Genomic DNA, 25,885 nt, shown 5'->3' with positions numbered 1-25,885 from the left:
TACTGCCCCTGCAACAAATTCATACTCATCCTTTAAAACTCACCTCTACTGGTGTATATTCTATGATTTTTCTGACTTCCTCAAGATAATTTGGATACTTTTCCTGTGTTTTCATTGTATTTTGGACATAGCCATATAATATTGAATTGCAATTGTTTATACCTTGGCCTTTCCCCAGTCTAAGTTTTTGAGTCCAAGAACTGATTTCTTTTCCCCTACAGCACTGCTTGACAAATAGTAGGTTATTTAATAAATATTTGTTGAACTAGTGAAGGAATTCCAAATCCATACTCTAAATGCCTTAGAGTTGTCTTTCTGAAGTTCAAAACCTGTCTTGTTGATAAACAAGTTGTTGCCCCCACTTTTAGAGGAGAAAAATATCCAAAGTCTTTAGTGTGGCATATGAGGTGCTTATAAAATGGTATTAAATTTCCTTGAAGCATCATCTCTTACCTGTCACTGTTAGCATGCTATCATTTAGCCACACTATTTCTTGCAGTCTCTAGGATGTGTTATGCCCTTTAGTATTTCTGTGTTCATGTACACTCTGTTCACCATGACTGAAATGTCCTTTTCTGCCTTGTGAATTCGTATTCATATTTCAAGTTATAGTTCAAATATCACCTTTTATGTGAAATCTTCCCAGATTTCCCTAGACAGTTTATTTCCTTCTCTGTGCTTCCATTACATGCATTTTACATATATTTCTATTACAAAACTTGCCATATTGCATCATAATTATCTATTTATATGTCTACTCCCTACCTTGCTCACTGATTGTGAATTTTTCAAGGTCGGGAAAAACTTCTAATTATCATTTCTGGGTTCCTAGTCCTGTGCACATGGTAGGTGTTTGACAAATGTTTGCTGAATAAATTCTAATGTTGAAAGAAATTCTAATAAATGCTAATAAGTGTTTTCACTTTAAATTTTAAAAAGCACTTTTTTCTACTTTGTATCTTGCAGACCCTTCAAATGCCTTTACTTACTGAATCAATTCTATGTATAAATAATGACTTGCAAAATCATTTGATGAGCTTGCTCTTACAAAACTCTTCCACTACTTGGCACTTGTCCACTAACTTGCATTTGAATTTCTCCAAGTGTGGTTTATTTCAGTAATCTTAACTAATGAATTGGATCCACCATGCAATGATCCAATCAAAACTGTGGTGACTGGCTGTCTTCACAATGGGGAAAAATATTGATCTTATCCTGGTCAATTGGCCAAGTTGTATAGAGACAGGCTAATAATGACATCAGAATTATTTTTTATCAGCACCATTAAGTCTAAGTAAGCACACTGCTAAGTAGAAGGCTTGTGACCACATCTGTTTTTAATCCTTAGCTTTCCCCATATCTCCCCATTGCTCTCCTACAACACTGACTTGCTTCCAGAAGGAACGTTAAAATGTTTAATAACATAAGAAGTCTTACAAATGGTAATGATATTTCATATACTATCTAAAGTAAAGTGAGTTTATATATTTCAGTTAATTGTTTTTAAGGCATCAAATGATTCTCATTTTAATTCACTGGCATATGCAACATACTGCTAATTTACATAGGAAAATTATGCCACCATGGCATGGTTTACAGTAAAGTTGCAACATTTATATTTAGTAGTCTCAATCATATATCTGTAATAAATTTTGCCCTTTGAGAAAAAATGTTTTCTAGAAGAAATTTATTTCCCCATGGGACAATAAAACAGGATTAAACTATTTTTTTTTTTACTGAAACTCCTCCTTTTTTTAGAGAGAGAGAGAGAGAGAGAGAGAGAAAAAATTTTAATATTTATTTTTTAGTTTTCGGTGGACACAACATCTTTTTTTGTATGTGGTGCTGAGGATCGAACCTGGGCCACACACATGCCAGGCAAGTGCACTACCACTTGAGCCACATCCCAAGCCCCCTCCTTTTGAATATATGTGTACCATTTATAACTTAATATTTTTACCTTTGGACTAGAAGCCCCAGTGAACTTAAATATTTCTGTAGTTTAGATGAGCAATTAAACCTATTTAAGCTTCAATTTGATATGGGGTTCAATATGTAGGAAGATATTATTACTATTTAACATGCATACTATTCTCAAAATGTATAAAAAGTTTGAGGTTCATTTCTTTATTACACTGATAATAACTGTTGAGGTATAATTATAATAAACCCTAGGTTTTGCAAAATATGTGGAATCTGACCAGTAATTTAAATATTGTTCATAATGCAGTGACTTGAGAAACGATTCTGCCTGAAGCAATTGTTTGGTTTTCTTATGTCCATATTCCTTTTGGGTTAATTAAAAGTGATGTTTTATCATATCCATGTTGAAAATTGTGACATTTAATATGACTAATTTATTTACTAAAAACAATGAACAAATTGTTGACCTAATATTTCTGCCATATAGGTCACATATTTATACTTCATGCCTATCACATGGAATGACAATCATGTGATAAAACAATTAAAAATCAGAAGAAATTTGAACAGAAACAATGCTAAATAATTTTGATTTTAAAAACACACATTCCTCCCTTTCCTAAAAATGGGTAGTAACTTTGAATTATACCAGAGATAGGGCTTACCTTAAAAAAACAAAATGGGGAAAAGATGCAACTTATGAAAGTCATAAATTTGGGCTCAGGGTCATTATTCATATTAAACGTGATCAGACTTTCTAAAAACATTCCTTTATACTGTGATCTCATATAGTATAGGGAACTATGAAATGATGGGCATACAACACCTTAGGAATGTGCTCCATGCACGTAATGAGAGACTTCTAAATTTCAACAGAGCACTTAACAATCCACATTCTTCTTAGACAAACTGGCAAGTACTCAAATGTACCATGATAAGGGAGCAGTGCCGTGGCATTAAAGTTACAAGACTTATAAACATATTATTAGGGAATGATTTTCTAGAGCAAAACAAAAATTGAACTGGCATAGAGAGGGGAAAGAGCAAGAACAGTAGAGAACAAGCAACAGTCTTTTCTCATCCATATCAGGGCTGAGTAATAAATTACTCTCTTCTCTCTCATACTGTCAGGAGAAAACGATGTTTAGATTAAACCTCGCTAAGGCCTAAAAGGATAATTTGTCAGTATTTTCCAGTTTACTACCAATGCAGTATTGATTTGCTAGGACCCTTCTTTCTATTTTATTTACACTAATTCAATCTGGAACAACTGAAACCCCACTTGTTGGAAAGCAAGATATTTCTTTATTTTAAGTCTCTTGGGCCCAAGGTATAAGGTACAAGAAAATATGTCCAAATTATTCTTTCTAGTTCTTGTGGGTAAAGACCAATCTCTTCGTTGGAGGCAAATTATTATCAGAGAAAACCACTCTCTGCTGAGATTCACCTTGGGCTAATTTCTTTTTATAAATTTATGGGTCTTAGAAGAATGTGATAAAAAAAAATGTTCCAAATGCCTGCCCAATTTAGCAGACTTGTGACTCTAGTTCTAGGCAGCTGCTTAGGTAATGAAAAGTAAAACAGAAACATCTTGATAAACCTTCTTGTGTCTGAAGCTGATAAAAAATTATAGAATTTAGTTTGACATACAAATGACAAAGCTTATGGATAAAACTACACTTATGGCAAAAGATAAAATTAATTTCCAAATCTATACCACTCCCATAAAAGTTATCAAAACTGGCAAATGATATCCTATAGGACCACGAGTACAATGAAAGTAGTCAAAGGTTTAAATAATTCATGCATATATATTGGGGTCAAGTAAAAATGCATATTAAGTACTTAATAAAAGGATATAATATTTCTAATTTCTTTTTTTAAATTTTTGTTTTGTTCTGTTTCCTGGTCCTTCTTGAGGTATCCTAGTGTTAGCAATGGCATTGTTTTGACTCCAAATAAGTATGGGAAGACTGGCAAAAATGTCATAATTTGACAGGTTTACAACTTCTGCAAAGTTGAAATGATGAACTTTCATTTGCTGCTATTTGTTCAACTTTTACATTTCCTCAAACTCTGATATGACCTGGAATTAGTAAAACCTCACTTTAACATCTTCTATATTTTTATTATCCTAGTCCTACTTTAGGTGCAATTGTCCTATAAATTCATATTTCTTGACAACTTGACTGGACTGATTGATCAATTCTAATTGGAATGCTTTCAAAAATCAATGCATTATTTGATAATATATGGTTATATCTTCATAAACAAAAGGTTCAATAGTTTCCACTGGAAGGCCCAGGCAATTCAGCCAGGCAACATATCAATTTAGAAAATATCTTAAATAAATCAACTTATTTGACAATTTTGATTGACTTATTTTCATAAATTACTCAAAAAGATACATGCATGTGCTTATTTATTTATGGACACTCAATCAATTAGTTTTTACTATTTCTTAAACTATGCTGACTATAAAGTTTTCCTACAATAGTCATTTGACTTGTAATCTAATTGTGATTGAATATAGTTATGTCTATATGTATTGATTTGATACATCAATCACAACTCTTTCTCTATCCAGAAACTAACTTCAATGTTTTACCTATAAATGTCAAAGCTATCATCATAATCTGAAACTAAACAAATCCAGGAAATCAGGAAAATTATTCTGACTGATTCATGTTTTAACTTAGGGATTTAAAACCTGCTGACTTGATTGAGCTGTTTGACCAAGTTACTCAGAAACCAAACTGGTTTACACATATAGACAAACCCTTGAAAGCTCAATTGTATAAGGAATAATAGTTCAAATAAATACTCATGATGAGAAGGTTAGTTTTTCATAATCTGATTTTAAGATTCCTATTAAAATTCAAGTAAAATTTTGAGCAGTAGTTGAAAATGGATGTTGGAAGTAAGGTTTTGGTTGATAAGTAAACTTGGGAGTTATTCAGGATATAAGATAGTGTTTTAGCCTCAAAACCATATGAAATCACTAAGTGAGTGAGTATAAATTTGAAGATTCATGGGTAAAGACGTGAGCCCTCGGATATACCAATGTTCAAAGTTCATAGAGAATAGGAAGAATCAGCAAATAGCATTAGATGTCACTGATGACATTAAAAAGATAGTGCAACATGATCAAGTGGGATCCATCCCAGGGATGCAAGTTTGGTTCAACATACAGAAATCAATAAACATAATTCATCACATCAATACACTTAAAGACAAGAATCATGATTATCTCAATAGATGCAGAAAAAAGCATTTGACACAATACAGCAACCCTTCATGTTCAAAACACTAGGAAAACTAGGGATAGTAGGAACATACCTCAACATTGTAAAAGCTATATATACTAAACCGAAGGTCAACATCATTTTAAATGGAGAAAAAATGAAAGCATTTCCACTAAAAACTGGAACAACACAGGGAATCCTGCTTTCACGATCTCTGTTCAAAACAGTCCTGGAAACTCTAGGCAAAGCAATTAGAAAAATAAAATTAAAGGGATATGAATATGAAAAGAACAACTCAAACTATCCATGTTTGTTGACAATGTGACTCTATATTTAAAAGAACCAAAAAACTCTACCAGAAAACTTCTAGAACTCACAAATAAATTCAGCAAAGTAACAGGATACATAATTAACACCCATAAATCAGTTGTGTTTGTAGATCAGAGATGAACCAATTAAAAGAGAAATTAGGAAAACTATCCCATTCATAAAAGCCTCAAAAACATACTTGGGAATTAATCTAACAAAAGAGGTGAAACACCTCTATAATAAAAACTACAGAATACTAAAGAAAAAAAAAACTTGAAGAAGACCTTAGAAGATGGAAAGATCTCCCATGTTCTTGGATAGGCAGAATTAATATTGTCAAAATGGCCATACTTCCAAAAGCACTATACAGATTGAATGTAATTCCTGTTAAAATCCCAGTGATGTTCTTCATAAAAATAGAAAAAACAGTCATGAAATTCATTTGGGAAAATAAGAAGTCCAGAATAGCCAAAGCATTCCTTGGTGAGAAAAGTGAAGCATGAAGCATCACAATACCAGACCTTAAATTATACTACAGAGCTATAGTATCAAAAATGGAATGATATTGGAACAAAAACAGACATGAAGACCAATGGAACAGAATAGAAGACACAGAGACAAACCCACATAAATACAATATCTCATACTAGATAAAGGCACCATAAACATACATTGGAGAAAACATAACTTCTTCAACAAATGATGCTGGGAAAACTGGAAATCCATATGTAGCAAAATGAAATTGAACCCCCATCTCTCACTCACTCTGCACAAAATTCAATTCAAAATGGATAAAAGACCTGTGCATTAGACCAGAGACCCAGTGCCTACTAGAAGAAAAATTAGGCCCAGATTTCCTTTATGTTGGCTTAGGAACTGACTTCCTCTACCAGACTCCTAAAGCATAAGAAGTAAAATCAAGAATCAAGAAATGGGGTGGTATCATACTAAATACTTCTTCACAGCAAAGGAAACAATCAAGAATGTGAAGAGAGAGAGCCTACAGAATGGGAGAAAATCTTTGCCACCTGCACCTCTGATATAGTATTAATCTCCAGGATATATAAAGTACTCAAAAAACTTAACACCAAAAAACCAAATAATCTAATCAATAAATAAGTAAAGAAACTGACCAGATACTTTACAGAAGAAATACAAATGGTCCAAAAATATATGAAAAAATGTTCAATATCTCTAGCAATTAGAGAAATGCAAATTAGAAAAAAAACTGAGATTTCATCTCACTCCAGTCAGAATGGCAATTATCAAGAATACAAGAAATACTAAATGTTGACAAGGATGTAGGGGAAAAGGTACATTCATACATTGCTGGTGGGACTGCAAATTGGTGCAACCACTCTGGAAAGCAGTATGGAGATTCCTCAGAAAATTTGGAATGGAATGACCAATTGACCCAGCTATCCCACTCCTTAGTTTATACCCAAAGGACTTAAAAACAGCATACTACAGGGACACAGTCACACCAATGTTTACAGAAGCTGAATTTACAATAGCTAAGCTATGGAACCAACCTAGGTGTCCTGCAACACATGAATGGATAAAGGAAATGTGGTATATATACACAATGGATTATTACTCAGCTATAAAGAAGAATAAAATTATGGTATTTGCTGGTAAGTAGACAGAACTGGAGACTATCATGCCTAAAGAAATAAGTCAATTCCAAAAAACCAAGGCTGAATGTTCTCTCTGTTATGCAGATACTGACTCACAATAGGTGGTGAGCTGTGGGGAGGAGTGGAGATTCATGAGATGGACAAGGGGGAAAGGATGAAGAGGGAGAGATGGAAATGGGAAAGACAGTAGAATAAATCGGATATAACTTTCCTATATTCATTTATGAATACATGACCTGTGTAACTAGAAATCATGTACAACCACAAGAATGGAAAGTTATACTCCGTGTATGTATGATATGTCAAAACACATTCTACTGTCATGTATAACTAAAAATAACAATTTTTTTTAAAAAAAGAATCATCAGTGAGATAAGAGGGAAATGAAGAGAACTTTGAATCCTAGAAGCCATGTGAAGCAAGTATAGAGAACACACAAGTTCTTCAGGGAAAAGGGAAACTCCACAGGACTTATACTTTTTGTTTTGGTCCTTTTTTAACAGCAGTAATCAAGTATTTAAAACATGAAGTAGAAAATAAATTTTTGGTTTATTTCACAATGCTGTCAATTTTCTCATGGTAAAAGGATTAAACAATTATATAGATTTCTTGTTAGGCCACACAATCCCTCAAGCTTTAGAAAAATTATTTGAGCAAATATAAATCTGTCAAGGAACAATTAAACAATAAGTTGTGTAAAAAAATCTAGTTTTGCACTCAGAAACATCAAAATAAACAAAAAAAAATTAAGGAAAAATTCCAGATGACAGTGGCCATAACACTGAAGAAAATTAATGTATGGCTTTGGTGAATAAGGAAATGTTATTTAAAATCAACCACTTAGTATGACAGTCACTTGTTTATGGAAACACCATTATGTGTATAATGCTAAAATTGTAAAATGACACATATATGTTTTTGGTTTCAAAGGAAAATGGTATGGTTTATATTAAATGAAAGGCTTGAAATTTTCAGCTTTTTATTTTACAACTGTTAATTTTGGCAGATAACTTAGAAACACACAACTGCTTGTCTGCTGGATAACAATACATCCATGCCTTACTTCCTCTGTAAGACAGAAACTTGATCACTAAACAGAGCTTTTTAAATAAATGATTGTTTCCCTTCTACGTATGGCCCTCTAACTTTGGGAGGATAATCAAAATGAGCAGGCTTAACCATCACAATATCACCTAATATGTTATCTAATAGATTTGTTTTCCACTTCATTTTCAAAAGGATCTCTCTCTCTCTCTCTCTCATACACATACACACACACACACACACACACACACACACACACACACAACTACGTCAAAGAAAGAAATCAAGAGCTAAAGATGGGAATTGCCCTAAAGGTACTATTTTATAACTTTGTTCTGTTATTTTTTATAGAATATTTTTATTTCTTAAATTTATCTTCAAACATTTGAAAGAGCTCTGTAAGCAGCAATTATTGGCTACTTAAAAACTGGTCCAGAAAACAGATGAATTGGATTCATTATTCTGTGACATCATTTTTACTTCACTTATTTTAAAAAATTATGTTAAATAAAATAAATTAATAAAATTAATGAATAAAATAAAATAAAATACATAGCATATGGTACTAAGTTCAAAAGGAACAAAAAAAAATCACATAGATTTAAAAAAAAACTCCCTCTGACTTCTGTCTCACAACCATCTAATTCCTCTCCACAAATTCACTTAAAATTATTCATTTACTATGAATACTTCCAGAAAAAATCTATGCATATAAAAACATGTGTGCATACAGTTTCATTAAACATCACACATAAAGTAATATAGTAGATATCATGGTTTTAAAAGTGCAGATTGTGACATATTAGTGAGTTACAATTAATTTATTGGCTCATAATTAACATTATAAAGAAATGAATAGAATAGAATATGTCACAGCATATTGTTCATAAAAAAGCTGGCGTATTGTGAAATTTTTGTTTCTGATTTTTATTTATACATTTATTGTGAACTTGGTTACAATAAAATGCATTTCTTATACTGGATCACAGACAAATATCCACTCCTTTATGCAATGATTCAAACCCTATGTTTTTTGTTTAATGATGCATCTCAAATTTGTTCTACTTCAATACATATATAGTTGTCTCATTTTGTTTGCACTAAATTTATTAAACAACATTTTAGACATCATAAATTAGTATAAAGAGCAATAATATAGTTATCTATATACCTCATCACCTAGTTTAGGTAATAAAATATTATAAACACAAAAATAGAGTGTCAATGGAGTAGAAACCCCTGTGCAATTCTACCTGAGGCATCTCCAACTTTCCTCCTAACATATATGTCTCATTATTTTTAAAGCTGCAGAACAGTCCACTGCATGAATAAGCCATAAATTATTCAAATCTCTTCCTATTGACAAACATTTTGATTGGTGTCTCTGATGTTTTGATATCTCAACAATGCTACAGTGACCCCCCCATACATATCATTAAGTGCTCATTCAATATCTATAGGATAAATTTCAAGAATTGAAATTTTGGGGTCAAAGGAGAACATTTTTTTCCTAAGTATTGTTAAATTTTCTTTCATAGAGATTGTACTTATACTCCTTTAACCAATGTTTTATGCACAGTTTTCAAAAAAGCACATTATCAAAATTTTATTACTGCCAAGATTATAGGTGATAAATGATAATGTATTATAATTTTAATAGTAATTTCTCTTAGAAGTAAGGTTAAACATTTTTTTTTCATATGTTCAAGAAACACTCTCATTTCCTTTTCTATGGCCTATATCCACTTTTTTTTCTATTTTGTTGTTGAAATTTTTCTTATTGATTATAAGTAGAAAACTGGGCAAAGGATGTCAACAGGCAATTCAGAGAAGAGATGCAAATGGGCCATTGCATATAAAAATGCCCAAACTCATTCATAAATAAATACAAAATAATACCATAAAGAGCTCTCATATTTCATCTAGCAGATTGGGTATTAGAAATCTTTTTTGTCATTGCCAGTGTTCGTAAGAATATAGGAAAACAGGTACTCTGCATATAGTGTTAGCAGGTAGTGCTCTTTTAAGGGGGAAATTTGATATTTATATACAAAAAAGATTAAACACGAATATATCTTTTGCCCATCATTTTTAGTACTAAGAAATTATTCAAGAAGTGTGCAAAAAGATGTATACAAGGATATTAAATACAGTACTACTTTTAAGATCAAAGCACTGGAAAACTAGTTGTGCACCAAGAGGAAATGACTAAATTAAAAAAAAAAATTGATACAATTGGCCACATTGGTACATGCCTATAATCCCAGCAACTCAGGAAGCTGAGACAAAAAGATTGTAAGTTCAAAGTCAGCCTCAGCAATTTAGTGAGACCCTGTCTCAAAATTTTAAAAAATATAAAGAAAGGGGGAAAATAACTCAGTGGAAAATGCTTCTAGGTTCAATCCCCAGTACCTCAAAAATGGCATATACATAAATAAAATTCCATACGTTAAAATTAATGGGGTAGATCTCTGTTACAAATATGGGGATATATCCAAGATATCTGAACTGGAAAATGTTGTTGGTTTTTCTGTAGCATGTGATCCCATTTGTACACTGTTAACACTAGCTGTCTTTCAAAAATGACACTTGAAAGGTAGAGAGAAGGATATTTCACTTTTCCAGTTTATACTTGTTTTTAATTATTGTAATTTTTAACCATCAGCTAATACTTTAACACTAAAAATACTAGTTAAAATTACCTACTAAAAAATATGACTTTGTTATATCTACCATGATAATAGCTTGAAGTTCAATGTCATCAAAGTGGTTTTCAATTGTAAAAGCATAACATTCACCACAGAAGTGTCTCACCCACATGTAAAGTAATCCCAATGACTTATGCACTTCCTCTGATAGTGTAACATCTCCAAAAGAGCTGTTACAGAGTCAACTGCACTGTCTCATACATGCCTAATGGGTCCAACAGAGCCATTAGGATGTCAGTTATATGGCAGGGCTCCTGCCAAAGCTATTACCAAGTCATTGCATTGTTTCACACATTTCCTTTGACATTCAGATAGTTCCTCAGGAACTGTTATCACTGCTATGGAAGTGTCCTGTATAACTTACATTACCAAGGGAAAACAAAAAGCAAAGGAAAGAAAACTAAAACAAACAAACAAATTTCCTCCACTAAATGTACATGAATGGCCCCATATGGTCAAATATCAGAAGGAATAACTCCTCATTTGGGTATAACTATCACGTGTCATTCAAAAACCCCAGGTGTTAGTTTAGCCATTTTTTCACAACTCCAGCTGTTCCCTTGAAGCAATTTAGGGTCTGAGAACAGCATATGCATGGCTATGATGGTATGGTGTTTATTGATAGCACATGCTATATTACCAGGGTTCTGTGGCATGCAGTAAAGAAACAATGGGGAGCAGTACTAATGGATTTCTTAGCTGTGATGGGATTGCACCAGATATTCCTGTACCTGCAAAGTTCCTGAGCAAGTACATAGGGAGCACAACTGCCCAGCAATCATGGAAATCAACAGGGCTTCTGAATAGTTGAAATCCCAGCTCTACTTTAAGGACTACTACAATGACAGTAGGAATTATAATAGCAGGAATTAACCCTCACACAGGTCTGAAGTACTTTAGTGAATTTCCTATCACAGTCCTCTCAGAACAAGATTGCTGGCTATTGAAATGATATATTGTTTAATATAAGACAAGTCCAAGGATTTTTACCTAGTTTGAAATAAGCAGAAAGTAAGATGAATTCTGCTAGACTAGAGAGTTTCCTAGGACACCAGATGTTTCAGAAGGTACAATGCACTTCTGTTTAATCCTTGATAACAGAAATGTTACCCTATAGCACCTATCCAATCTGATAATATGTGCACAGTAAATGTACAGTGATAGATAAAACCACAAATGACATTTATTATTAAACATTTAGTTAAAATAGACATACCATAAAATGCTATACATCCATACTCTTCACAAAAACCCCCAAAACTTAATTTTTTTTTGTACTAGAGATTGAACCCAGAGGTGCTTTACCATTGAGCCACATCCTCAGTCCTTTTATTTATTTATTTACTTTTTATTTTAAGACAGGGGTTCACTAACTTGCCTGGGGCCTCACTAAGTTGCTGAGGCTGGCTTTGAATTTGTGATCCCCTTTTCTAGGCCCCTTGAGTTGCTGGGATTATAGACATACATAACCACCAGCAGCCCAAAATTTTGAATAGGTATTTCCTCCACTTGACAGACTAGGAAACTGAGACTTGGAAAGCTTTATTTATCTATCCAAGGACAAACATCAGAAAAGTTCCTTAAGGTTGGAGATTGTACATTATTTAACTTTCATATATCTCTAGTATTATATAATAATTCAGATCCTAATACTTCCCTTTTCCTTTCCCTCCTTCCCCCCCCCACTGTTCCCTTTCCCTGTTTCTTTACCTCTACTGATTTTTTTGCTATTTCTTTATAATCTTTAAAATCAATGCCTTGTGGATATGCATAAAGGTAAAACTCATTGTGATATATTCATATATATAAACTGGAAAGGTAGGTCAGATTCATTCCACTGGTTTTCCCTTTTGCCATTCTTCACCCATCCCCCTTGATTCCCTTCCTCTACTCCACAGTAGAGGAAAGGAAAATCCCAAATTATACTACTCTTATTGAAAATAGAGAGACAGAGCCCTTCTTCCACCTTTATCAAGATAACTTGCCCCTGCTCCAACCAGTTGCTAAAGTAACCTGTTCCAGGAATTGTCCCTCTCTGTAGGGAGTTGTTAATTATGCACCCTTCCTGCCCTGATCTCTCCTCCCTGGCCCCTCCAGCCCACCTGTTTCCCACCTTTTGGCCATCCCACTGAGCATTTCCTGAGCCTACTCGTGTAATCAGGAAGGAGAGAGACAAGGGGCAAGAGAGCAGGAGTACAAGGGAAACATAGGACTTATTAAAAGGCAGAACACTGGGCTGGGGATGTGGCTCAAGCAGTAGCACGCTCGCCTGGCATGTGTGTGGCCCAGGTTCGATCCTCAGCACCACATAGAAACAAAGATGTTGTGTCTGCCAAAAACTAAAAAAATAAATATTAAAGAAATTCTCTCTCTCTCTCACTCTCTCTTAAAAAAAAAAAAAAGGCAGAACACTCCTACTTCTGGGGATACCAGGATACCAGCTATGGCCCCCTTCTCCTCCCAGGAGAAGTCTCCTTTTTAATAAGAAGTACTATTTATTATTATTTATTATTTAATAAGAAGTACTCCTTTTTAAATAAACCCTGCTTTATATGCTTAAAAAAAGAAAATAGTGGGCTGGGATTGTGGCTCAGCGGTAGAGCGTTTGCCTAGCACAAGCGGGACCCGGGTTCGATTCTCAGCACCACATAAAAAAAAAATAAAGGCATTGTGTTATGTCCATCTACTATTCTCTCTCTCTCTCCCTCCCTCTCTCTCTCTCCCCCCTCTCTCTCCCCTTTAAAAAAAAGAAAATAGTAACAACAGTCAGAGTAAGACATTCAGAACTCTAATGTAAGCAGAGGAGAGTTGTTTAAGTTCATATTATATACATACGTGATACAAGGAAGAAAAAATGGCTTGCTTCTTTCTGAATTGTTGTTTTAACACTTCCTCATGTGTGAAATAGGGTTGATAATAGATCTATTTCACAGAGTAGTCATGAAGATAAAATGAGTTATCTCATTTCATATCCTCACAGATATGAATAATTTTGAAATGCTGATACAAAAATAATAAGCATCCATATCATATTTGTATGTTACAAGTACTGTTATAAACCCTATATATCTGTCTTCTGTGTTTGAATCACTGTGGTTAGATATGAGGACCTTAACTGCAAAATGTTTGAAAACGGCTCAATACAGATTAAGGCAACAAAATCACTCATAAAAGTTGCTTTCAGTATTCTTCTCCAAAGGGGCCAAACCCGGGCTGGGGTTGTGGCTTAGAGGCAGAGTGCTTGCCTAGTCAGTATGAGTACTGGGTTCAATTCTTAGTACCACATATAAAAACATAAAATGAAGGTCCATTGACAACTAAAAAATATTTTTTAAAAAGGGGGTCAAAACCCAATGAGCACAATAAAGGCAAAAGTAAAAATAATAATGCCCTCCTTGCTGAAAAATGACTATGTAAAAACAAATAGATGAAATCCATGTCCTGCTAGGTATGCTTGCATGAATTGATAACAGGAAAACAAAACAAAAACTGACACTGGGCTAATTTTACCAAGTTCATTGTGTTGTTTGTCAGAAGAACAGGGTTCCCCTTTGAGGGGATGGGTGTCAGGATGGGGTGAGGTAAAAGCAATTTGTAGTCAAATATTTGCAAACACTTGCCTTGAGTAGACCCAGCTTGAGCCTCCATGTCACAACAAACTGGAGAGAATTTGAAACCTGTAATAGCAAACATTTTACTAATTAATCCTTGTCCAAATCATCTGGGACTTTTCAATCTTCAACCTTAACCTTTTTCAGTGATTTTTTTAAAATAAAAAGCTTTATTGAACTATACTTCACATACTATAATACCTCCCTTTTAAAGCATGCAATTCAGTAGTTTGTAGTATTTTCATGGAGTTATGCAACCATCACCAATATCTAATTCTAGAATATTTTATCACCCCAAAAGTATCCTCATACTAAGGGTCTTGCAGAAGTAGAAGTATGGGAGAATACAGTGCAGAAATGTCTTTCTTGTATTTTAATGGTTTAATCCAGTGAATTTGCTATAAATTCCAATGTCAGGTGTGGAATGAAGGAGAACAAGATGTCTTGATAATAGAGGAGATCAAATACCACTCAATTTCATATAATATTGGTCACTGTTTTTCTTGAATAATACATGAAGCCCCCAAAATATAGTGACCATTCCAAAGTCTCCTAACTTCCATCTTAATGTTCTTTCACTTACATGAATATGCATAAACATATCAATATGTTCCTTTCTCATTTCAGCATTATATATATATACATATAGGAAAATAATCGTAAAAAGTCAAGTTCCCAAAGATATTCGGTAATGTCATGAAATGTTATGTACTATTATTAGAAAATTATATTCTGGTGGGCAATCACTCATTCCTGATTATATTCTTGTGGCCAGTGTCTCTTTTGGGCTCAAGGAGGCACAAAGGGATAGACTAGAAGAAACTGCCAGTTCAGAACAGTTGGCTACCTCTGCCATCTAAGAAAATAGCAATTAGCCATTGTTAACAGACTAGGCTTCATAGTCATGGTGATGGAAACGTGAAATTTGGACAAACTGAATAGCAATGAACAGATTAATGTGTTCAGTAAGAATTAATGTGATTTTTATGCAAGGATTTTAGTTGTTGGTAGCGACAGAAGAGCAGAAATAAGTTAGTCCCTTCCCAACAAATTAAAAAGATAAAACTTTTCTTTTTTTCTAAAAATCACAAGAAAAATAGTATATAATTACATTATAGTAATCATATCATCAGTACTTATTTCCTAGAACATGACTACTGTTAATTTATCATCTATTATTTAAACCATTCAGCCTAACCTGATTAATTTGAATCAATCTGCACATTCAACAGGTTAATCTGAATCAAAATAGGAAACATATAAAGAGTATGCTTGCTATACAACTGTTCATCTCATTGTTCATACATTGATATAAAGCCAAAATACATAAAATGAGTATTTTCTATAATAAATCCCACTAGGATTGCACTGGAAAATAAAGATGAAAATAAAAGCAAGCAATAAATAAGACATGCACAATATTGCTGACCGAATGAGATTATTTCCCTAGGGGTTCCCCAGAAATAAAAAGAATTTTGTCTATCATTGTAAATAAATATATCTACTTTCCAGATACTTAGGAATATGCCTTGTCCATGGGACCCTACTAACTTGCAATCACATTCTGCATGTTAAATGACAGATGGGAAGATACAGGAAAGGAAAACAAAACAAAGGGTAAAACAAATCTCTTTGTGTTTTACTTAAATGGTGTAAGTGATTTTATTACCATTTTCCCCATCAGACTTCCTTTCGTGGTCAGTGTCAGTCAAGGACAAAGCAGAGTTGGCCCGGCTGGACAAACAGGAGCTATGCTCTGATTTCATTCCTCTTATCCACATTCTCAGTGCATGATCAGGTGAGGCTGCACCTTCAGTCTCTGTGTCCACATCAGATCCCATCTCTAGCTGGTAGCCATGCCGAGAAACACTGTGCATGTCTGTCTGGTAGCCAGAGCACAAAGTGTGAGGGGTTTCACAGAATTCCATCTCTGAGAAGAAATAAAGTTCAGGGGGAAAGTTTAAAAGTATGGAGAAATATCCCATAAAACTCCACTTTTGGTGCTCACACTTCCCCTCCCCCATTGCTAATAATTATGGTTTTTGCAAAGTTAGAATTCTGGCCTTTTATTTATGGTAGCTAGGATTCTGTGCTTATTTTGTATTTCTGTAGCTTTAAATTATGCTCCTGTTGATTCTTACAAGTTCTGGAAAAAGCATGCCCAAAATAGCTTTATAGCTACAATTTTAGGTTGCACAAAAATGTAATGAAATAAGTGAGTGCAGACGAGTATAAAGTGTAGAAAGCTGTCCTTTAAAGATATTCCTCTTCTAGAAAGTAATGATCTATAGAGCACACCTATGCTTAAAATATTAAAGTTATTTACTTTTTTAAGTATTTCCCATACATTGGATTTAAGAACAAATAATTCAATGTGAAAACTCTGAGGGGAAAACATTAACTTCAAATATACTCGTCTAAAGTATTTTCCCTAAAACATGCCCATTTAATATCCTGAAATCAAAGTACCTAATATTATTCCCCATAGTCTCCAACAAAGTTTTTTTTTTACTTTTTACTACTTATTATTTAATTTATTCTTTTACCAAATAAATACAAAATATTCAGTCATGTATTGCACTTTGGTGGTACTTTATGATTTTGATGTTTTCCTCCTTTCCCCCCAAATCTTAGAATTTAAAATGCTTATAATCTTAAAGATGATGTAACAAATCCTCCCTTCTAACAGTTGAGGAAAAAAATAGTCCAAAATGTAGATGCTATTTGTACACAGACCACATCAGATGGCAACAGAGCCCATTTCCCCCCCTAAAATATATGGGCATTATTTCTGTTAGATACCAATGAAGCTCCATCAACTTACTACATGAATATCAGGCATCCAGTCTTATAGTCAATTTTATATTCAATTATGGCAAGGTGTCAAAAAGGAGAAAAGATGCTTTAACAATCCCTAATAAGTTAATGAAAAATGACCACATGCCAGGACATATCATCTGAAATGTCCATGTACTACTTAGATAAGGTAATCCGGAGATGTAGTACACTATATAGGATTTTCTCAGCCTGACATCAGAGACAGGGTATGTCATTTGGCCAGGAAGAAGCTTAACTGGGTGCATCTAATCCTTAGCACATATCAATAAAATGCAAACCGTAACATGAATTTAATTCTTTGAATACAGAAAGTGCTGAATCTTAGACCATATATTAAAGAAAAGAATATAGTATACAAATATATTTGTTATAATAACTATTTCTATGACACATAAATGGCCAAATAAGGGCTTAAATTTTTAATATTTTTTAATAACCACTAGGTGCCCAGCACTGTGCTTTGTAAAACAAATATTATAGACAAATAAAGCTGTTATGACGTGTTAAAAATATCTGATTAAAAATTAACTCTTCAGGGTTATAAAACACTGCTGAGAGTGTTATGATTTCTGTGATGAATGTCTTTAAGTGTAACTCTACTTTTCTATAAAAATTTATCTAAATTCCAAAGGAATGATGTTTAAAAAAATACACATGGTTTTCACTTATCAAACATAAAACCTTATCAAACTATGTTTCTCCTTGCCATAAGGCTGAAAGTAAAAATCCATTTTGCCCAATATAAATCTTAGGGATTTAGAATTTGGGGATGGGTTAATATTCATGCCTCTTAATTTCACAATGTCTCATTATTCAATCCTACTCTGCAGTTGTTGCCACAGCAACCTGGTAATGAACCTGTCAGCTTGAAGCTGTAAGAAATGAATTTTATATAGGTTTGTAGTCACAACTTCCTTCATTAACCTACACCAGTGGTTCTCAAACTCAGCTGCTGCAGACTCACCTAGAAGGCTTGTTAAGAGATTGCTATGCCCCACCCCACCCTGCCCCCTAGTTTCTGCTTGTTCCATTGAGGCGTGGAGGAGGGCCGCTAATTTGCATTTCAAATGAGTCTCCAGGTGACGCCCAAGCTGCTGATGCAAAGACCCCACTTGGAAAAGTAGGGCCCTGGAAATTTCTCTGAAGTCAATGGGAGCCAGGAAAAGGGGAGTAGTGATGGTAAAACCTCATCATGGATTACCACAAATTTTGCCCCACCAGTTCTAATTCTACTTGAAGATGTGAGGCGGAAAGTATTTGCTCCAAATTTCTGTGAAGGGCCTCTATATAAGTCCCATGAATTCAGGATGCTAATTAGCATCTTCCAAAAGCACATACACTTCCAAAAGCACATACTCACATTTAGTTTCACTGAGACAGAGGCATATGAGATGTGACTTTCCAAAGATTTTGATATGAACATCTGAGTCATGACATTTGTTGGAAAAGGATGAGCAAATAAAAATAAATGCATGGTCATTTGTCTTTCCAGATTAATAAAACACCAGATAAGTTTTTTTTTTTTTAAAGGAGCACTGACAGACATAAGCAGATGCCTTTTTTGTTAAAGATATTTTTTCCCATTCAAAAGGAAATTTGAACATGGATTCTTTGTTCCCATTTAAAGAATGTTATGTAAAATGATTAAAAATTGCATAAGATAAACAACTTATTTTCTGTTGGAATTGCATCCTGTTATGAAAACAAAGATTAAGTCATAAATTCTCTAATTAATGTAGTCAGAGAAATGTGCACTACCTTGTCAGTCTGTAATTAGAAAAGTAACATTCCAAGTATGCTCTCACTTGCTCTTAAAAAAAAAAAAAAAACTGGTAAAGAGAAAAGGGAAACCTTTCACTTATTTATAGTAAATGATATTCATTGAACTGCCTCATTTCCCTTTCTTGAAATCAATGTCACCCTTGTAAAATATTTCCTTAAATACGCAAAGTCTTGTTGTTGCTTAAAATTCCCATAGGATGCATTATCTATAAAGCACTTACACCCTAAGTGGTTGGTTTTTAGCCTTGCACATATAACCTTGTTACCTAAAATACTGTATATTCTCTAGAGAAGTTAAAGTTCAACTGGATTTATTATAGATCTATTCTTACCAAAAAGGCTATACACAAGAGAAATGTAAGTACAATCTTAGAATATCCACAGTTTAAAAAGATAGAACGGTACCATGAGAAATCACCATTCAAGAATAAATAGGTATAGACGTGGCCAAGTTAATGATGCATTTGCAGTCTCACAAACATGTATATAATTTTTATTCTGAAGAAAACCTATTTTCAGTTTTTGGGGAGATGAAATCTAAGTGTATTAATAAAAGGTAGAAATCCAACTTTTTTAAATGGGCAAAAGGTTTGAAGAAACACTTTATAACAAAAGATACAGGAATAGACAATAAACAAATGAAAAGATGCTTAACATCATTAGTTACAGGAAAATGCATAGTAAAACCACAATGAGATACAACTACACACCTATTAGGAAAAAAAAAGTTTCTACTGGAAAAAATTTTTCATCACATCAATTGTTGACAAGGATATGAAGCAACAAGAATTCTCATACATTGTAAGTGCTGGGAAAACAGTTTGGCAGTTTCCTAAAAAGTTAAAGGTACACTTATTAGGAAGGCAATTGTACCCATGGACATTTTTGCAAAGAAATTAAAATTTGTGTAAACACAAAAATCTGTACAAGGTTGTTCATAGCAGCTTTATTCTTCACAGCTAGAAAGTAGAAATTACCCAAGTGTCTATGAATAGGTGAATAGAAATCAATGCTGTTATATTTACACAATGAAATATTAGTCATTCCTCAAAAAGAATCAATTGTTGATGCACAACATCATGGATGGACTTCAAAATAATTATTCTGACTGAAAGAAGACAAGGAGTCTATTACAATGTTTCCATTTATGTAAAATTCTAGAAAACACAAACAAATATATGGGGACTGGTTCCCAAGGGAAGAGAGTGGACAGAGACATTAATAACAAAGGGATAACAAATCAGAACAAAAAAATCAATTAATTTTTTAAAAACAACAAAGGGACATGAGAAAATTTGGGGGGTGATCTAAATGTCTGTTATCTGGACTGTGACAATAATTTGACAGTTATATATTTGCCAAAATTTATCATATTTAATTTTTAAGAAAATTCTGGCACTGAGGGTTAAACCCAAAGGCTCTTTTTTTTTTTTTTTTTTTTTTTTAATTTTGAGACAGTCTCTAAATTTCCCTGACTGGCCTTGAGCTTGCAATCCTCCTGCCTCAATCTCTTGAGTCACTGTGATTACAGGCATGCACTGCCACTCCTGGTTCACAGTGCACACTTTAAACAAGTTTAGTTTTTCATTTACACTTCTCTAAAGCTATTTTTTTACTGAACTGTACATCACCAATCTTTAAAGCACTGAGGATATTTTGAATTAGTCAATTTTCACAGGTGGAACCAAGAGTCTCAGAGCTGGAAGGAGGTTCTTCTCTTTCCCTCCTAGTAAAAGAACAAAAAGACAGTCAAAATGTTATCTTTCTCACATCTAAGCAAAGAGGAAATCAAAACTAACTGATGCATGATTTCTCAGTGATTGTCTAGGGAACACTTTGGTCCTAGGAACACTACCAGTTGGAAGCCAAATTTAGGAGGGAATTAACATTGAAACTGATCCAGCAGGGAGGGGAACATCCTGTAGCTGGGGATGATGAGACTAACTTAAATGGTTCTGATACATAGGATCACCTTAGGCCTTGTATTAATGTTAATAAAATTAATATATTTAATTGCTGTGAAATGCTGAATAAAATACACTAGCACATTTTCTCTATGAATCTAAAGGTTGATCGTCAGGTGTTCAGCCTGAAGAAGCCATTTATCAAAAGTTGAATGGGAGCATGAGAAAAATGGAGGGACTTTGATTGGGCAAACGATAGGGAGGGTAGGGAGGGTGCATGGGGGCAGGAAAGATGGTGGAATGAGATGGGCATGATTGCCCTAAGTACATGCACACGTGGAGTGATGCTATATCATGTACAACCTGAGAAATGAAAAGTTGTGCTGCAATTGTGTACAATAAATAAAAATGCATTCTGCTGCCATATATACCTAATTACAATAAATAATAAATTAAAAAAAGAAAAAGTTGAATGGGAAAGCAATAGTTATCTTTATCAGCATTTTTCTAGAAATGCCATTTATGGGTTTCTGATAAGATCAAGATTGTCTTTTTTCTTAAAATCCTCTAAAAAGGGAGGTTTAAGGTATAAACTTCCAGATTAATAACTTGAGGTCAAGAAGCATGATTAATCTTGGCCATGGCCAGAAAAATCAGGGATACAACTTTTAAAGGGTTTAGACTATTTTTAAAATAAGGAAGGAAAGATAAAACTATCAGTTTTAATTACTATGACTCATAACAACCCTATGGATAATATGCAAAAGCAAGTTTTATTAATTACTCATGTAGTTTTTGGATAAGTCATTTAAGAGGTCTTGTTTCTTCATTTATACAATCTATAGGTCCATGTAGAAATAAATCTCTAGGTAACTGCTTGGTTCTAAAATTCTGTAGTTATAACCTGAGCTTGTTATGGCAAAATGTGGAATGGTCAATATTTCAATCGGAAAAGTATTAGTGATTTTGTGAATCAAGTTGCTATTCATACTTCTCTTGTGAAAGATAATCACCCATATTAGTTAACATGATCTTTTGTCATGATTACAAGCATTGCTACATTAAAGTATTGATGCAGTCTAAGTAAACACTGTGAATTACAAGATTATTGCTAAATGAATATAAAATGTAAAAAAGCAACTGAGTAAATGGTTACTCATCAAACATAAATTCATCAGTTTACAGACATGGCTACTATAAGCAGTAGTACTCTACTGCTTTGGCCTACAGGATAAAAATTCACACAATTAAAATATTGGCCCCTTAATAATTCATTACTGGTTCCAGGGGAAAACAGGATGTATCATTACAGTCTTAAGCAAGAAACAGAAACAAACAAACAACACTAGACAGAAGACAAACAATTTTCACTACTGGGTACCATTTTGTATGTTTCAGTTTGGGGGCTTTGAAAAGAAAATAATATCAAGTTGTCAAATGAATTGATTTTTGTAAGCTTACTTAAAGGTTTGCTGAACACCCACTCAATTTCAAATCAAGAAAACAAAATCATCTTCTTTGATTTTTCTTATGTCTTAAAAAATTAGTTCAATTTAATTTCTTCTTCTCTTCATGAAAAAGCTTCATCAAATGTACAGTACTATACTAGGCAGTAAACAGTGATTTAACAGGACTGAGTAATAAAGGCACATCACACAAACCTGCCCTTTATTTTTCTGCTTAGGGCTCATCAGCATTTTCTGGGGCACAGCAATGAGAGATAGAGTGCTCCTAATGTGCAGGACTGGGGCCTGTGATTATCAGAGGACTTAAATAAAATAACTAAGCCTTCTGAAGTCTAATCTTTCCCTCACAGTTCCAAATACACCCATTATCTCGACACTCAGGACCTACCAATTATGCCTTATTTAATTTTCAAGATTTCTCCATCTGTCAGTATACTGAAAAGCATGGCAACAAATCTAGGCAGAGTTAAAAGCCTGGAGTATAAACATTCATGCTTTGTGACGAACCAATATTGGCTAACTGGAGACATCCCAGAGCATAGTTAAAAGACCATGTTAATGTCAAAAAGAATGTTCTCAGAAGTAAAGTGAATTGCAAATCAGTAAAAATGGCCCAAATGAGAGGACAAAGAATTGTAGCACAAAATCAAAAGAAGGGAGATGAGGTAGGAACCTGAAACAAATCAAAACAAACTTCAATCTTACTTAGAGAGAGAGATTAAAAATAACCTCTGCCAATCTAAGGAAGGAAATTTGATATGGTTATAAGGAATTGCTAACTATTTTCTTGAACTAATTTTAACCTTAGACTCCATTTAGAGCATATTCACATAAGATGGAAGAATTATTTTGAAGCTAACTCAAACAGTAGTTACCACTACAATGAAAAAGGTAGATGCCTCTTTACAATCTTTGTAACAAGAATCTGGAAAAATAATCAGGTACCAGAAGAGATGGTGGGAGGTCCTGGACAACAGAAATTTAGAGCAATGAGAACCTGCGCATGTTCCCTTTATTTCTACATTTCGAACAAGACAGGAACTTCCTGGACTAAATGAGAAATTTTCAGGGCTACTGAACACTGCAAATGCATGGTGCTCAATGGCCCTAAAAATTTCTCATTTCTTACTTGTGTTGGTCCAATTTTCTGGCTGTTCATAACACTTCGGAGCTTGAATCCTTATTGCCCACTGTGGTCTTCCAGGTATACTTGTCTATTTCCATTATGCTCACTAAGCATGTGAAGCTGTTTGCTCAATGTTTGTGTGTGTGTCTGAAATTTTAAACTACATTAATCTGCTGTGCAATTCCATCTAGAGGAGTGAGACCAATGAGCTAAAGAGTTAAATAACCATTAAAAATACTTGCGAATGCTTCACACACATACTCATAAAGGCAAACAATGTGACTTCTGTAACATCCTACATTTCCCTGTTAGCATTTATTTTGTGGTGAATGAGTAAAGATGCCAAGATAGAGCTGTGCACCAGAGTCGGTGTACATGAAGAACTACTCAATAAACTATATTCTGCTCTATCTGAGGATGCTTCTTACTACTTTTCAAAGATGCTCTATTTACTTTTGCCTCTGTATTTTTGAACATATAATGCCAAACAGCTAGAATATTTCCCTCTGATTTTTCAATAATCTAATGTTTAATATTCAGCCTAACTGTCTCACAGTTTTCTCTAACTTTTCTTCATCTCAATAATTTTACCATTCCTTACAGCATTTCTAATGCATAGTACATAATTTATGCCTGAATGCTTATTTCTTTTTTGCTTTACATTTGTATCATATACATTAGACCTCCAGCTCCTATAGTGTCTTTTCAATTTTTAACATCTTTCAATATCAAAAGCATTTTAAGTACTCTTAACACACACACACACAGTAACTATGGTATGTTGGTCATGGTAATTTTCTTAACTCTAGTAATCACTTGACTATGCATATAAATATCAATATAAGAATATCAAAATATCATGTGTATACCTTAAATATATATAAGAAAAAAGAAAAAGTCAAATGCAAAGTATTGTATGATCTGTGAAGGACTACATAAATATAAGGTAGTATTGAGATCACCCTGGTTTCTAGAAAACTTCTAGACAAAGAGTCATCATTTAATACCAATGTTTGAAACTCAGTAGTGATATGAAACCACTCTTGAAAGGATTAACCTCTTGAATACATTCTACTACAAATGAGATAGTTTTGCTTAACAAAACAATGCCACTAGTGCAAATTGAAAATTGTTATTTTGGTAAATTAGCTATGCACTTCAAATAATAGATGCTCCCCATATTTGGCAAGAAGGGAAAGACAATAGCCTACTCAAAGCAGTTTATAGTAATATTAGACTAATGGAGAATAAGTTCCCTGCATAGACATTTGACTAAAATAGTCTCACAAAGGAAGACTTTTCCATTGTCCTTTTGGGGTTAATGAGTTGGAAAATGACTCCCTACTAAAATTATTCAAAAATATACCCTAGAGTTTTAAGACTGGGGTGGGGGGACTTTACCGAAACCAGTCATAAAATTTTACTAAAAGACAATCTTTCAGCTGGTTTGAATAGAATTTTCTTTTATCCTTCTCTTCAATCAGTTTCATGCCATGTACAATATAATTACTATCTTGGTAAATTTGTAGAGTGTCCTGGAATGGTTATGTAGCACTCTTGAGAGCTTCTATTTTCAGGAACTAAGAGAAGGTTACTCAAAATATTTTTCAGAGATGGAAAGAAGAAACTCTCCAAGTGAGTAAAGGTTGAGGAAATGACTCCTTGGACACTCATCAGGAAGTGTTAAATTTGAATTATATTTACAGGAAAACATTAAATTATGGAGAAGACTTCCACTTTCAGGCAAGATAGGATGACAGAACCTAAACTCACTCTCCTGATCTGACAACACAAATCATACCAAGTCATTTTCAAACATCAGGCAATAGATAATGGAGAGTGAATCCTGAGCTGTGGGAAACAACTGAAGTAAGTCCTATGATTGCTCCAAGATATTCACTGCAAAGAATAAAGTGGGGCACAGAGGTGGACCTTCATGGTCCGAGTTGAGAAGATGGATATAGGAGTCGAGGAAAGTCAAGACACCTAGATTTTGCAGTACATAATACCTTGGTAGAGAGAACCATGTGGGAAAAGATCTTCACAAGTACCCCATAGTTATTCCCCTATATTCTGCATAGCACATACAGGGAAGAAAACAACCTGAGACTGGAGAAAGATCACCTGAAGGGAATAAAGAAAACAACTTCTAAATCTGAAATAGGGCTGGAAATAGACATAGTTCTCAATAGCCAGAAGATAAAACTTCAAAATTCATGGGCATTGAGTAGAATACATCGGTTATTCTACTCTCTCTACATATACACATACATACACACTATTATATATATA

General features: G+C 33.8%; 1 protein-coding gene across 4 annotated transcripts in view; it reads right to left on the bottom strand.

The window, feature by feature from the left end:
* Tenm1 (teneurin transmembrane protein 1) overlaps positions 1-25,885 on the bottom strand; it is a 796,988-nt gene that overhangs the window by 468,192 nt on the left and 302,911 nt on the right. For all 4 annotated transcript variants that reach the window (XM_015498499.2, XM_048797132.1, XM_048797133.1 and 1 more), the window contains 2 exons: positions 16,147-16,407; positions 14,487-14,543 (listed from right to left, as the gene is read on the bottom strand). In XM_015498499.2, the coding sequence (XP_015353985.1) occupies positions 14,487-14,543; positions 16,147-16,407 (318 nt within the window). The remainder of the gene's footprint in view (positions 1-14,486; positions 14,544-16,146; positions 16,408-25,885) is intronic.

The sequence above is a fragment of the Marmota marmota genome, unplaced genomic scaffold (genome assembly GCF_001458135.2).
Source record: "Marmota marmota marmota unplaced genomic scaffold, marMar, whole genome shotgun sequence".
Taxonomy (NCBI): Eukaryota; Metazoa; Chordata; class Mammalia; order Rodentia; family Sciuridae; genus Marmota; species Marmota marmota.
This window is presented reverse-complemented; position numbering and strand designations above follow the sequence as displayed.